Here is a 16,862-nt window from a genome sequence, read left to right as displayed (position 1 = left end):
TCCTCAGTGATTTGAAAGTCTGAAGTTATTCCACGTAAGAAGATGAGGAGCTGGGCGGTGTCACGTACATCGCAGCTCTCGTCCAAAGCCAGAGAAAAAAAGTCAAATCAGACGCTCTGTTCCTCAGCTGAAGCTCTAAGTTTCCAGTGATGTCCTCTATCCACCTCGTTACAGTGCGTCGCGAGAGTGAAACGCTCTCAAATGCGCCTCTTTTCTCAGCGCAGCAGAGTCCAATAAACATTCCTTAAGAAACTCTCCATCGGAAAACGACTTACTTTTTTAAAAAAAAATTTTTTTTTAAAAATTCCTGTTGGGTTTGTAGTTTTGCAAGCAATGCATCAGACTCCCTTGCACGCTCTTCATCGGACAGATTTTTGTATTTATCTTCATGCTTGGTCGTGTAATGGCGATTCAAATTCTCAGTAATACTTTAAACACAGCAATCGGTGTACCACAAATTAAGCACACTGCTTTACCTTTAACTTCTGTACAGACATATTTGACAGTCCATTTTTTGTTAAAAATACGGCATTCTTTGTCAACTTTTCTTTTCTTAGCGTGAGCCGATATCTTGAGGGTTAACCGGCTTGTATCATTTGTAGTTGTTAACCGTCACACACTTACGTGCATACGTTCGTTTAATTAGTGACGTAACGCTTTTCAAAATAAAAGTTTTTAAAAATTGTTTAATTTATGGTAATTATATTTGACCTCGCGCGGGCCGGAAACCAACGTACAAAGGGCCGGATGTGGCCCGCGGGCCGTAGTTTGCCCAGGTCTGCTTTAGATTCATTGTGTCTTTTGTTGTACCTAGGTATACATGTCTACAAACATCCTCCAGAATCTACACACACAAATTAGCTTGATCTTTCCTGAGTGACACGTACATCTTCGTCACATTTGGCCAGTCATTGTTCTTTTTGAAACGGCAGCTGCTTCTTCTTCTTCCTCTTCCTCTTCCTCTTCTTCTTCTTCTTCTTCCTATTCTTCTACTAAAAGTGTAGTTTAAACATTTTGATCCTTATATTTTCATACATAGTAATATTGCTTATTATTTGTAATTTTTTTTGTTTTTAAATTGTAATAATAATATCATATAATAATAACAATAATGTTATAAACACTTATTAAATAGGTTATATATATATATATATATATATTATATAAACTTTCACATTACTTATAGCATTTATTAACCTTTTGTTAATGTCAGTTAATAAATGTTTACACACATCACTTGATACAACTTTTTATTTTAGTAAAGTATTAGTAAAAGTTTGAATAAATATTAAGATTATTAAATGCTAAATAAAACATTGCAAGTTTTGTTGCAAAAATTTTAATTTAAACATTGCAGAAATATTAAATAAAACAATAATTATTATAGTGCATTAAATAATTTTATTTTCCATTACAGCTCTGAGTTTACAGTAAAATTTAAACGTGAAAGAATCAAGCTTTTATTTAGATGAAAAATTGATTTTTAATGACGTTTTTTTGTGTCATTTTTAATCTATTTCCAATAACATATTTGGGAAAATGGTTTCGTTTTGAAATGCACGTTAAAGTGACATGATCTGCTCGCGTGTAAATGAACACGCTTCTGAAACACACGGCACATATTTCTATTTAATTCATTCGCAGGCTTTGCGATTTGATAATTGCACTATGCCTAGAGGTGCATTCTTCTGGAACATGTGGCGAAACTGTGTGTGTGTGTGTGTGTGTGTGTGTGTGTGTGTGTGTGTGTGTGTGTGTGTTTCTGTAAGCAGGGTCAGTTTGGCGTTCAGGAAGAGGATTTATTGAAGAGTCTGACCTGCACCACATCTGTGACGCGAGGAGAGGCCATCCAGAGACTCCATAACCAGCAGCAGGCTGAAGGTGCCGTCCAGCAATTAATCACAATTAATTGCATCCAAAATAAGTTTTTGTTTACTTCATCTATGTGTGTGTGCTGTGTGTATATATGCATATGTAAATGCACACACATGCACTGTAATATATTATGTTGATCTATTAAATATGTGTTAGATATCGTATAAATTATATATGCATGCATTTAAATATTTTAAATCATATGCATATGTGTGTATTTATACATGCTAGTAAATATACACAGTGCACACACAAAAAAAAACCCTTTATTTTGGATGCGATGAATCATTTGGCCGCTTCGTCTGACCTGATCTCGGGGTGTTTATCTGTTCATTCAGACGCCAGAGACTCCATCACTAAAGTGGCCTACGGCCGTGTGTTCGGGTGGATCGTCAGCAAAATCAACGAGCAGCTCGCTCCGAAAGTAGACTGTGACGTGGAGCTCAATGAAATAGGCGAGTAATGCTGAGACGTTTGTCTCCATTCAAGTAAGGCTGAAATGAAGTGAAATAAACTAAGTTCTAAACTTACTAAAACTAAATGATATTAAACAATAATAATAGAAATGGAAAAAAGGGTATAACAAAATTGTTAAAATTGAAAAAATATATATTTTAAAATTTAATGATACAGTTTTCATATTGCAATTATTATTATTTTTTTTTTAAATGTGTTTCATCTTCATCTGTTGATATATTCGTCGTTATATCGTCAGATTAACGATATAAAATAACAAAAACACTGCAGTTTTCCTGCGTTTCCCCTTTTTAATCAGACTGAACGCAACTAACCCCAAGACTTCCTGGCTGATTGTTAAACACCATTTTTGTCGGCTGGATTATTGCATATTTAATTTTTTTTAGTTGATTTTTAATTTTATTTTGCTTGTGTAAATGGTAGATAATTAAACCCTTCTAGCTGTCCCGGCTGTGCAACTAATATCCATTTCTCAGAAACCGGATGTAAAATCCTTCTTGTTTTGTACGGTCGTGATGTACTTTCTCTCTTTACAGGAATCCTGGACATCTTCGGTTTTGAAAACTTCGCCGTAAACCGATTTGAGCAGCTCTGCATTAATCTGGCGAACGAACAGCTCCAGTATTTCTTCAACCATGTGAGTGCTTTCGTATTTGTATAGAACAACATCCAAAATATATAAAAATATATATAAAAATGAAATAAATCGCATTGAAGTTGCGTTAAAAATACTAGGCTTTTTTTGTTAAATTGCATGTATTTGTACACTTAAACATTGAATAATTTAAATATGTTAAGTGCTTAAATATTATTATTATTATTATTATTATTTTATGCATTTTCTCAATGCTTATTTTTAATTAAAAATTATATTTATAATTTATTTAATGATTTTAGCTAAATTAAACTGTCCAGAATGCCTATATCTCTAAATGAATCAATTAAATCTATAATGAAAAGAAGAATCTGAGGTCTTTTATTAAAGCAAGACATTTTTGTTTGCAAGTATTTCCCAAACGATTAAATGTTGTAATTTTAAAGTGTTAAACCTGCATCTGTTTGTTAATCCTCAAAATCAAGACGCGTTTAATCTTTTCTTTGCACTTCATCAAATAATCTGTGCACATTCAATCAAATAAGAGCTAAAGAGAACGAACAAATCACAGAGTCTTGATTGCATCGCCTTTTTACCAAACGTCCCAGCCTTTTCTCCGGATTGGGGTCGTAAAGCGACTCGGCCGTTTATTTTATGTCACATAAAATCCCGAAGAAAACCCAAGGCAGCAGATGTTAGGAAGCATTAAATGCCACATTCAGTCACACTCGCTGGGTTTAAAGCAATAGAAATGCATTGCATGGGTCAAACTATTATAAATCTTTCTTTTATGACAAAAATCATTAAGATGTTAAGACCATGTTCCGTGAAAGATATTTAGTAAATCTACTGAAATGTACTTTTTGATTAGTAAAATGCATTGCTAAGATCGTCTTCTGGTCAACTTTAAAGGCCAATTTCTCAATATTTAGATTTTTTTGCTCCCTCAGAATCCATATTTTTCTAATATCGTCCGATCCTAATAAAACCAGACACCAGTGGAAAGCGTGTTTATTCAATATATCGAAAAATGAACCCTCGTGACAGGTTTCGCGGCCACTTTTGCCATCTCCATGCGTGTAATAATCCCGTTCTCCGTGTGGTTTCCCCTGCAGCACATTTTCTTGATGGAACAGAAGGAATATAAAGAGGAAGGCATCACATGGGAGACCATAACCTACAAGGACAACAAACCCATTCTGGTACGTCTCTCTGAAAACCGCTCTCACCCTCCGTGATTATCGTTTCTTTCCCATTTTCCGTCTCTCCGACTCCAAAAATAACCCTGAGCTCCGCGTCTGGCAGACGGCCGTGTGGTAAATCCCAAACACAGGAAGCGCTGACAAAGCAAGACACTGAGAATCTCTCCAGTTTCTGCATGTTTTCTGACCTAAATCCTCAGAACGGGAAGCTTAAAGTAACCCGAAGCTCGCGACTCCCCGCTCCGCGTTTGCCAACTCCGGCCTGTAATTGAGGCGGTTTAGCGACTGGCCGTTTGGAAAAACTGCTTATTAAATGTGTGTCACGTTCGTGTAACGTTCAGCTTCGTATCCTGCGGCCTGAGCCGGGTTTGTTCCTCTGTTTCAGGACCTGTTCCTCACCAAACCCATCGGGATTCTGTCGCTGCTGGATGAGCAGAGCGCCTTTCCTCAGGTACGCTAAAATCACGTTTATTTGTACAAATACTATTTTTTTGAAGCATTTAGGTTCATGCGTTTAACCGATGCTTTTTTTGTGTATTAAACCATACGTTATTTATGCACTGAAATGTTTCATAATTGAATATATTAAAGTATTGCAGGTCTTTAAAATTATATTTGAAATGCGTTTATTTCTTATTCGTATTTTGCGTTTATAATTTATGTAATTGTTATGCCTCATAAATGTATTATGCATTAAAGCTTTTTTTTTTTTTTTACAAACTGAAGGATGCGATCTCCATTGGGCTGCGTTTAAAAAAAAAACTATTTGTTTTTGTTATATTGGACATAATTGTACACCTTAAAAAGAATCAGTTAAATATTTACATCAATGAATTCATTTATGTATTTATTATGTTTTTAAGTAGTAGTCTCTTAAATTTATTTATTTATATATATATATATATATATATATATATATATATATATATATATATATATATATATATATTATTTTTTAAATTTATTATTTATTTATCTATTATTTATTATTATATATTTATTTATTATTTATTTATTTATTATTATATATTTATTTATTTATTATATAATTATTTATTTATTATATATATTTAGAGTAATTTATGATGAGGGTTTATTTTTGCAAAAGCCATATTATTTTTAAGAGACTGCTACTTATAAATATACACAATATATATATATATATATATAAGTAGCATATGTAACAAACAACACACACACACACACACACACATATATATATATATATATATATATATATATATATATATATATATATATATATATATATATATATATATATATATATATATATATATATTCAACAGCTCACGTAAAGCTCGACTCGTATCAAACCACAAACAGTTATCTTGTCAGCCTTTGATTTAAAGCTCAGCGTGACGCTCATGTGAGTTTTTACAGCCACTCATGTGATGATGATCATTTCCGCACCCACAGGCCACTGACCGTGATTTTGTGGACAAGTTAAACAGCAAATTTAAAGCGTCTCCAAACTTCGAGGTTGTGAGAAACCACACCCCTCTGTTCACTATTGTGCACTACGCAGGGAAGGTGAGTGCACTAAAGCGGTTACCTAACAATCCACCTGCTCTGTGACTTCTTTTAGATCAACAGGGGCATTGTTGTGCTGGTTAATAATTAAATGATCGTGCGTTTTTCCCACAGGGCACTCGTTAATACGGGTGTTTTTCTTCATAATGCGTGTATTATAAGTGTCTTTTTGTGGTCTGTTCAGGTGCAATACAATGCAAGTGGATTTCTTGAGAAAAACAGAGACACAATACCGGCCAACATTCGCGAGCTCTTCATCAACAGCGTCACTCCTCTCCTCAGCGTTCTGTTCGCAGGTCATTTATCTGAACTCACTCCCAGCTTCACACATCTTTAGATTAGCGTTAATGCTGAAACCACAACCAAATATTTGTTCTTAACGATATCATCATCATCATCATTATCATTATTTAATTAATTAATTTTTAGTTTTTGTTTAAATTATATATGTATATGTACTGTGTATATTTATTACACAAATATACATCATAATATATTATATGTTATTATATATATATATATATATATATATATATATATATATATATATATATATATTAAAAAATATATTTTTGTATAAATATATAAACACACATATATATATATATATATATATATATATATATATATATATATATATATATATCATTTAAAACATTTTTATTTTAGAAGTAATTGATTTATTGGTATTTTTAATATTATTATTCTCTTTTTATGTTTTTTTGTTTGTTTTTATGTTACTTTTTATATTTATCTTGTCTATATATATATTGCATTGTTTTTAATTTATTATTAAGTGTATTAAGTGTTTTTATAATAATAATAATAATAATAAACAAACATTTGAATGTAGTTTCCACATGATTCATTATTATTGTTTTTCTTTTTGTATATTTATGTAGTATTTTTTTTCCCCCTTTTTTTTATTTTTATTTTAGCAACAATTTCCAGAACAGGTACACTGATGCCACGAAAAGCCAAGGTAATATTAACAATTTATTTTTATTTAGTATTTACCAGTTAACTGAAGTGCTTGTCTAAACGCTCGCGGTGATATTTCCCAGATACATGGACAGGCTGGTGTTTGAACATTACTGTACCAATGACAGATTACTCCTAACCGTGAGATCTGTGCTAATTAAACCACACAGCACTTCACCACGTGATCCTGTGTGCATTTTAATTCTAGTTACAAGTTGCAGATGACAACTTTAACTCGACCCGGAAGCAGTCCGTCGGCGCACAGTTCAAGGTAAATCTTTGCTTTACGTTTCATGTGCCTGTTTATTTAAAGCATGTTGGAATCAAAAGAATTAAACGTGTGCTTATTAAATACTTCTTGTGTAGAAGATTTGCGGAAATTAATACATAGACATTTATTTTTTTTGCATGTATCAGAAATATTAAACCGATTATTTTCACAAAGACTCTCAAGGTCATATTTCTGTGGAAACTTATTTCCGCAACAGAATAAATAAAAATAAATATCTTTTAAAAATTTTAAATTGCTAAATATATGCTCAGAATTATGAAACAAATTGTGAGATAGAATTCCAAGATATAAATCTATAATAATATAATATAAATATAAATAAAATAAATTTTATATAATATAAAAATATAATATAAATTCTGTGATCTAAATTAAGAAAAGGGATTGCAAGATATAAATATGATATAATTTAAAATGGCAAAATATAATATAAATATAAATAAAATAAATGTTATATAATATAAAAATATAATATAAATTCTGTTATCCTAAATTAAGAAAAGTGATTGCAAGATATAAATATGATATAATTTAAAATGGCAAAATATAATATGAATATAAATATAAATAAAATAAATTGTATATAATATAAAAATATAATATAAATTCTGTGATCTAAATTAAGAAAAGCGATTGCAAGATATAAATATGTTATAAATTTAAAATGGCAAAATATAAACTCAGAATTGAGAGAAAAATAAGGTATAAATTTTAAATTGCATGAGAAAAAGCTACTTATTTCACAATTCCTTTTCTATAAATTTCAAGATATAACTTTATAATTGCAAAATATAAACCCGTAATTCTGATTTATAAACTCAAAACTGTGAGGTAAATAGAAATGTAATTAATAACTGCGAGGTGTAAACTTCAGAGACAGAGCTTAAATTAATAGATTTAAACAAGATATGAATTTGCAGCTCTGAGATATAAACTCAAGTTAGATATAAATAAGATATAGGTGTAACATTTCAAGATATAAACTCAAAGTATATTGCAAAATATGATTTGTATTAGTTTATTGCGTGCCGGTAGCAGGCTTCCCTCTCCGTCACCTTGTAATGAAGATGAATGTTATTTCCAGAAAGCGAGGTCTGTTTCTTGGGCCGTTTCAGATGTTTTGCATAGAGCGTTTGTTCGTTGTTTCCCGCGCAGCACTCTCTGGCCGTCCTCATGGAAAAGATGTTTGCGGCCGGGCCTCACTTTGTTCGCTGCATCAAACCCAACCGAAGCAAGCAGCCGGATCAGCTGGACAGTAAACTGGTGATGGATCAGGTGTGTGTGTGTGTGTGTGTGTGAAGCGTCTGAGAGCTGCGCTTAAAGCTTTTTAATGCTGTTTTGATGGAGCCCAGTCATCATACAGGAGCCGAGGAGTTTGTGTTTAAGTGCCAGGGTGGACTAAACGCTATTAAGGGATTCTCTTGACACTTAGATGTCGTTAAAAGCCGATCTTTACATGTGAAGCTCGCCAGTGTTGCATTCGGGTGCTTCTCGGTGGCTAGTAATAGTAGCAAGTAAGAAGTTAACTAGCTATTATTTCCTGTTCTGGAAAAACATCTGTTTCGTGTAAGATCGGCCCATCCTGCTCGCGTGACGTCAGGTGTTTGTATACACATGGTCAGTTGCAGAATACAGATTTTCATTCATAAACATAAACAGTGGAGTAAAAACTACGAGGCTGCGCAGCCCCGACGCCTCCTGGACATGTGAGGAAGTGCACTTCTGCAGCCTCTAAGACAAATAACACGTGCATATATTTATTATTAGTTATTATACACATATATTTTTACATTTTAATATATTTTAATATAGCACTTAATAACATTTATGCATTATTACTACTTAATACATTTGCAATAATTGAATAATAATGATATTTTATGTAATGGTATATTATACTAATATTAAATATACTATACAACATATTATTTGATTATATATTTATGCTTTTATCATAATTTATCAACAGTATATGTATGTGTGTGTGTGTGTGTGTGTGTATATATATATATATATATATATATGCATATATATATATATATATATATATATATATATATATATATATATATATATATATATATATATATATATATATATATATATATATATATATATGCATATATATATATATATATATATAAGCATATAATGAATATATATAAGCGTATATATAATATATTATTATATATATATAATGATATAACAGTATAATATATATATATAAAAAGATATTAACTTATTATATTCATTATATTAATGTAATAGTGTTTAGATTATAATACAAATAAATATAATGATTATCTATTTAGATTATAATACAAATAAATGCATTATATGTGTGTGTATATATATATATATATATATATATATATATATATATATATATATATATTATTTATGTGTGTGTGTTTATTTATTTATTTTTTTGAACATTGACTAACATTGATTTTTATTATTATTAGAATAAAAACTCCTTGAAGATTTTTTTCATAATAGAGGCAATTTGGATAAACTGCTTTTATGATACTTTAGCCGTTTTTAGTTTTATAATGTTGTTGATTTTTGATGCCCGGCAGTTGCGGGTTGCTTCATGGAAGACGTCCGTACAATATAAGAGGGAATAAATACCGACAGAACGCTTTACTCTCCTTTAAAAGCGACCTGATGGCACCCTTCGTGATCTGTGCTCTGATGGTCTGTTTTCATCCTCTGCAGCTGAGATACAACGGCCTGATGGAAACCATCCGAATCCGCCGGGACGGTTTCTCGTGGCGTCCGGCGTTCAGAGAGTTCGCCGAGAGGTCGGTGCAGACGGAAAAGCTCCCGTCTTTCAGTTCATGAATCACGTTTCCCCCGCGGCCTGACTCTGATTTCTGTCCTGCAGGTACAGCATTCTGCTGCTGAAACCAGATCTCCCGCTGGATAAGAGCAGGTCTGAACAAAAATCACCACCCAGATGGATAACCGTGTGCTTTAGTCACTAATAGTGCGCTGTTATGAAACACAAACAAAGCGCATTCGACCCATGTTTAAATGTTGGCGTGAGGGGAATGAGCTGTGTTTTTGTTGTTTTCAGCTGCGTGTCGATCCTGAACGGCGCTGAACTCTCTGGTTGGAAGTGTGGGTGAGTTTTGAGCGTGCCTTAACTTGAAGTAAATTATATGCATTACTAGTGGTATTTGAGGCATGCATCACTGTTATTATTGTTCATATGCTGGTGTAATGATCTGAACAAATTTCTAATCACTGTCAAGTCTGAAGACCTGTCAAGATAAACGACATATTAAATTGATCTAACTGTAATGAGAATAAAAGGTAACACCTTATTTTACAGCTACACCTCTCAGTTGCTTACTAGCATGCACATTACTAGAATATAAGCCATTTATTAATAATACCTTATTCTACATGATCATATTCTACATATATATATATATATACATATTATATATATATATATATATATATATATATATATATATATATATATATATATATATATAAATGTGTAATGTGTGTGTGTGTGCATACATATATATATATATATATATATATATATATATATATATATATATATATAAATATAATATATATATATATATATATATATATATATATATATATATATATATATATATATATATATATATATATATATATATATATATATATATACATACATATATATATACATATCTATATCTTTATCTATATATATATATATATAAGTAAGAAGTGTTACCTATTTTAACGTGTTACTGAATATATAATTAATTATAATAAATTTATTTAATAATAAATAGTATATTGTGTGTGTATGTTACTGAAATCTAACATAAAAAAATTATATATAAAAAATATATTAAATATATTGAAGTGTATTAATAACAATATATGTGTAATAAAAAGCATTACATATATTTAAATAAAAAAATAATAATTTTAGAATGTTTTTGATTAATATCTATTATATTATTTAAAAATAATTAAATAGATAATAATAAATGTGTTGCATAATGCATACTTTATAAAAATTATTTAATACTTTTTAAATGGTAAAGAAGAGTTATTTGAATGTTTAAATATGTGTTCAATTCAACGTGTTACTACTACAATGACAATAAGCTTGAAATTTGAAAGCAATATTTATCTTCTCATAAAATGCCCTGTCAGGATGTTTCGATTTATGTCCAGGATCTTAACTTGAATTAACTTGAATTGGGGATTCAATACTTGAATACATGCTCGAACATCTGGGGATAAAAGGATGTGAACCGATATGATTAGATAAGATAATATTGACGTGACGAGCAAGTCTCAGCAGTTCACCTGTGCCGCTCTTTCAGGTCGAGCCGCTTGTTCTTCAAGTACTGGCACCAGGAGGAGTTGGCCCGTCTGCTGGAGAGACTGGGACGAGCAGCGCTTGTCATTCAGAAGAGTGAGGAGCAATTTAACTCCGTTTCTTTGTCCTAAGAGCCTATGCACTCGGCGGAGCTCACATGACTGCACTTGAAAGCTCTTGGCTCGGAGTTTGACGGTTTTATAGCAGCTAGCATCCCCTCTCAGAAACGCTGTCATAAAAACACACATTAGAACAAGTTCAGGCTTACCCGGATGAGCGGATGGTGAAAATAATGGCACAAAATGAATGCGAGGGCATTGTAAAGCGCCGTTTGTTATTCTTATTGTATTGACATTCAGTCGTAATGCCGAGGTTTGTTTCATCTCAGGCTGTTTCCGTAACCGCTTTCATCCTCTGACCCCTTTTCAGAGTCATAAAGGCTGCTTTTGTGGCTGTACCTTAAAGACCTTCGTATGCAAACGGCCTGTTGTGATTCAGTAGAGCCTTCATAGTGGTGTATATTACATTATGACTTGATCGGCCCAGATTACTAACAACAAAGTACTGAATCTGGGTTAAAATGGGAGGTCTTACGCCGTTTATTAAATATTAAATATATATGGGAGGTTCATATAATGTTGTTTTTCTTTTTAAGCAGAAGCGCAGCAAAAACGGTAATATTATAAAATATATTTACAATTTTAAAATGTTTTAAAAAATATTAATTGTACAAATTTAAATGTAAATTTCAGTTTCATGAAATAAAAGGGAACATACATTTTTATTAAAATGTAGTAATAATAATATAAAGTAGTAAATATACATAACTATTTTATAATTTATCAAATTATTTTTAATGTATGTGTAATAAGAAATGACACGTTTACATTTTATGTATGTTATATTTGCATTGCGTATAAATGTATTTTACTTCAATACAATTTTTAAAAATTGTATTTTACTTGATAAGTAATTCTAAAATTGTATTAAAATATAAAGTTATATATCTATTGAATAATACATTACAACTGTAAATATTTAATACGTTTATTAAATTAATAATGCCATATTTAAAGATATATGCAATGGACAAAAGAACTATTTATTGTTAAAATAACTATTTATTGTAATATATTTTTAAATGGCTTTTATTCTTTTATTCCTTATTTTCCGGTTGTGCTGCTTTTTTAATTTTTTAATTTGTTTTATTTATTATTTTATTTTATCGTTATAATTTTTTTGTTTATGAATACAAAGCTCAAAATAACTGCCTTTTATTTAAAATGGAAATCTTTTGAAACGTTTCGAAACATTTAATGTACTGTGTGCATAAAAATAGCAATCGCTTTAAATTATAATTTAATTTAATTAGTTTTTTTTAACAAGGCTCGTGACACTGATGACTGGAGTAATGATGCTAAAAATTAAAAAATGAATCACAGAAATAAATAACCTTTTGCAATAAATTTACCTAGAAAGCAGTTTTACTAAATTGTAAAAAATATTTCAGTATTTCTACTGTATTTTTGGTCCATTAAATGTGGTGGGGTGTTTTTTTTACAAAAACATAAAAATAAAAAATCATAATGTATCAAAACCCTTTGACTTGTATCTTCACACCTGTCTTTGTATAATTAACTGCCCATAATAAAAATAATTTAGCGTATTCTGATAAGTGAGATAAGTGTTACTTGGAGTGTGTTTCACACTGGTCTTGTCGTTAGATTACCGCGCTCGTATCTGCCGGAGGAGGTATCTGAGTCTGCTGGCGGAGATCAGGCGTCAGCGTCAGGCTCAGCGGGAGAGAGAAGAGCGTGAGGAAGAGGAGGAGAGGAGGAGACGGCAGCAGCTGGAGGACGAGAGGAAGAGGCGTCTGGAGCTGGAGCAGGAGAACCTGCGTAAGACCTCTCCTCTGTGTTCACGGCAGTCCGTGCTGGTGCCAGTGGTGTGTGTTACAGTGTGTGTGTGTGTGTGTGTGTGTGTGTGTGTGTGTGTGTGTATGTACAGGACCTGCGTCTCCGCCGGTGCCGGTGCCGCTGCCGAGGAAGAAGAAGCCGGAGCCCAGGCCACGATCGGTGCTGAGCGTCGTCCCCAAAGCCTCGCATCTGGCTCCTGTGCCTCGGCCACGCAGCAAACTGTTTGAGGTGTGAAGTCAGACTTATCAATCAAATATTACACCTGGCTTTATGAGATCACATCTTCAACCTAGCAGTTTAAAGGTTTTTTCTATTTATGTGTCAAGTCACTTTTATAGTATCAGCTAAAATTATGTTTCATGCCCCCTAATCATTGATCGTTAATTTGTTCATTCTTTTTTTTTTTTTTTGCTTATTTATTATTTTATTAATTTGTATAAATTACAGTGTTAATTGTAAATAGTAGTAAAAGTAGTCACATTTTTATTTATAATATCTACGTTCATGTAAATAATAAAGAAAATAATAATAATTTTAAAATATAAATTTTAATATCATTGATTTGTTAATTTGTTCATTTTTTGCTTATTTTATTCATGCATTAATTTGTTTAAATTACAGTGTTAATTGTAAATAGTAAGTAGTCACATTTTTATTTATAATAATTACATGTAAATATAAAGAAAATAATAATAATAATTTTAAAAATTTATTATCGTTATTATTTTTAATAATAATGATATAATATTTTAATCATGCTTAATGTTTGCTATATATTATTATTATTGTTTTTCTTAGTTTATACCATTATAAATAATTATGGTAATAATAAATACATAGAATTAATAAATTTATTCTATTCTATTTAATTTCTTCTTGATTTGTAGTAGGCCACATTACAAAAAATAAATTGGGAATTACGTTTCTTTTTACTTTAACCAGCATTTATTAATATTTTATTATTATACATATGTATAGTTTTGAAAAATATTTTTTATTAATAGATGTTCCACATTAAATTGAACATTTTAATGGTTTTTTTTTTTAAATAATTGATTTTTTTAAGGTCTATGTAGTTTTTTAGTCTTTATAGATATTTCAGTTCATTTTAGTCATTGTAGTATTTCAAATTAAAACCTAAATTGTTACCTGGGTAACTAGCTGAAATAAAATATGCTGGTGTATTTTAATTCCGATAACGTTAATGTTAATGCTTTTGTGTTTGAGTAAACATCTTTGTTCTGGTGTTTCTTTGGGTTCAGGCGACTCCGTTTGATAACGAGCTGAACGAGAACGTCCACCTGGACGTTTCTCTGATGCTTCAGCCCATCGACGAAGAGCGAATTAAAGAGAAGCACCTGAAGAAGACCAACACCATCCGCTGGTTCAGAGAGACTCAGGTGCGAAAGCTGACCCGAGACGGAGGCTTCCCCTGCTGGTTCCACGGCATGATCTCACGCAGGTATATTCACTGAGAAACCACATGCAGGCATCACAGAAGACGTGAAGACATTACTTAAAATCCCTCATATGGACAAAGTTACCGCTGAATGAAACGAAACAACGAACAAAATAAAAGATTTTGACTAATGAACTTAAACCATATATTTAGTATGTTTACTGTGTTAATCAATGTTCTTCCGGCAATCTTGTGTGTGTGTGTGTGTGTGTGTATATATATATATATATATATATATATATATATATATATATATATATATATATATATATATATATATATATATATATATATATATATATATATATATATATATTTTTATATATATATATATATATATATATATATATATATATATATATATATATATATATTTATATATATATATATATATATATATATATATATATATATATATATATATATATATATATATATATATATATATATAACTTTTATTTTGTATGCGGTTAATCATTTGACAGCATTAGTATTTCTATAGCAAAATTGTTTTCAATGCAATGCTAATCAACATATACTTTATCACTGTGTGTAATACTATATAGTGCTGTCAAAAGATTGATCGTGATTAATTGCAATTAAAATAAAAGTTTTTGCTTACATAATATATACACACAGACACATAAATTACATCATATATGAATATATTTAACACTTTTCTTAAGACACGTTTTTCTTAAACATGTACATGCATGTGTGCATATTTACATAAACATTATAAATATACACAGAATACACACGCATGTAAACAAAACTTTTATTTTGGATGCAGTTTCCTGCTATCATTCAGACTGATAGTTGGTGCTCTGTAAAGCCCTAAACACACCTGTCCCAGGTGACTGTGTGACTGTGACCTTGCTTTCTCAGGCAAGCAGAAGATCTCCTGATCGACAGACCTCTGGGCTGCTTCCTGCTGCGTGTGGGTCAGAGCCGGGAGGGTTACACGCTGACCTACAGGTGCCTTCTGCAGAAACACACCCATAAAACACAGTTAATAACTAAACCAGACGTGTAGCGTATGAGTGCATGAGTAGAAATCAGGTTTATATTCAAATCATACCACCGCCTTCACGTGAGAGTAAGAACAGTTTAATAGATTTGTATCGGTCTCTTTATAAGTATGACCGTAGCAATCAGGTTTCGTTTGGAGCATTATTTAGGTTGTTATTTTGTCATTAAATTAAAAAAAAAAAAAAAATGAATGTTTAAATTTGATTTCGCATAAATGTACATAGTGGACACTTAATTGAATTGAATTTGAGCAACCAAATATAATGTGCCGTTTTGTATAATAATGATTTATAATAATGATGATGATTGGAAAACCTGCAATATTTAATATTAATAATATTCCTATTAATATCGTTAATATGCTTATATTTTATCCATACAAAAATGAATGTCGTAATTGAGTGTGATAATGATAATGTAAAAAAAAAAGTAATAATTCTAATAAATATTAATTTACATAATAATATAATATTATTTATTAATAATTAACTGTATTATCTATAATAATAATAATAATAATAATATGCAAAAACAAATGTGTGTGTGTACTTTTATATAGACAGATATAATAAATATACATAGTGCACATCCATATTATGTAAACACTTATTTTGGATTAATTGTGAATAATTATTTGACAGCACTAATTATATTATATGATATTTTATGATATTATATTATGGTATTATTATTATTATTATTATATCATATAAAACATCTATTAATAATGCTAATAAATAAATATTAATAAATGTAATAATAATATGCAAAAACTATTACACAAATCATTCTTATTTGTGTTTTTATTTAATTATAATATATTATATATATATATATATATATATATATATATATATATATATATATATATATTTATTTATTTATTTTTGTATATATAATTATGCTGTTGATTTGTTCATCTCTCTCTCTATTATTATGTTTGATTGATCGTTATGTTGGTTGATTTGTTTCAGGGGCGCTGACCGCTGTCGTCACTACATGGTGGAGATGCAGAGCAATGGGAAGTATGTGATTCTCGGGGAGGACCGGGCTCACTCCTCTCTCACGGATCTGGTCCAGTATCACTCTCAGGTGGGCATCAAGCCCTTCATGGAGCTGCTGACGCTGCCCTGCGGT

At 30.6% G+C, this 16,862-nt stretch overlaps 1 protein-coding gene across 4 annotated transcripts in view; it reads left to right on the top strand.

The window, feature by feature from the left end:
- Positions 1 to 16,862, top strand: part of LOC122333837 (myosin-IIIb) — a 34,353-nt gene that overhangs the window by 13,629 nt on the left and 3,862 nt on the right. For 3 of the 4 annotated variants that reach the window (XM_043231656.1, XM_043231657.1, XM_043231654.1), the window contains 19 exons: positions 1,773 to 1,881; positions 2,214 to 2,330; positions 2,889 to 2,989; positions 4,063 to 4,149; positions 4,535 to 4,600; positions 5,587 to 5,700; positions 5,885 to 5,996; positions 6,639 to 6,682; positions 6,890 to 6,952; positions 8,129 to 8,248; positions 9,692 to 9,777; positions 9,861 to 9,908; positions 10,053 to 10,100; positions 11,323 to 11,414; positions 13,043 to 13,216; positions 13,326 to 13,462; positions 14,497 to 14,696; positions 15,582 to 15,671; positions 16,700 to 16,862. The exon at positions 16,700 to 16,862 is cut by the window's right edge and continues 3 nt beyond it. In XM_043231656.1, coding sequence (XP_043087591.1) covers positions 1,773 to 1,881; positions 2,214 to 2,330; positions 2,889 to 2,989; positions 4,063 to 4,149; positions 4,535 to 4,600; positions 5,587 to 5,700; positions 5,885 to 5,996; positions 6,639 to 6,682; positions 6,890 to 6,952; positions 8,129 to 8,248; positions 9,692 to 9,777; positions 9,861 to 9,908; positions 10,053 to 10,100; positions 11,323 to 11,414; positions 13,043 to 13,216; positions 13,326 to 13,462; positions 14,497 to 14,696; positions 15,582 to 15,671; positions 16,700 to 16,862 — 1,971 coding nt within the window. The remainder of the gene's footprint in view (positions 1 to 1,772; positions 1,882 to 2,213; positions 2,331 to 2,888; positions 2,990 to 4,062; positions 4,150 to 4,534; positions 4,601 to 5,586; positions 5,701 to 5,884; positions 5,997 to 6,638; positions 6,683 to 6,889; positions 6,953 to 8,128; positions 8,249 to 9,691; positions 9,778 to 9,860; positions 9,909 to 10,052; positions 10,101 to 11,322; positions 11,415 to 13,042; positions 13,217 to 13,325; positions 13,463 to 14,496; positions 14,697 to 15,581; positions 15,672 to 16,699) is intronic. The other variant, XM_043231655.1, reaches the window with a different exon arrangement.

The sequence above is a fragment of the Puntigrus tetrazona genome, unplaced genomic scaffold, assembly GCF_018831695.1.
Source record: "Puntigrus tetrazona isolate hp1 unplaced genomic scaffold, ASM1883169v1 S000000397, whole genome shotgun sequence".
NCBI lineage: Eukaryota > Metazoa > Chordata > Actinopteri > Cypriniformes > Cyprinidae > Puntigrus > Puntigrus tetrazona.
Note: the sequence above shows the minus strand (reverse complement) of the source record. Positions and strands in the feature narration are given on the sequence as shown.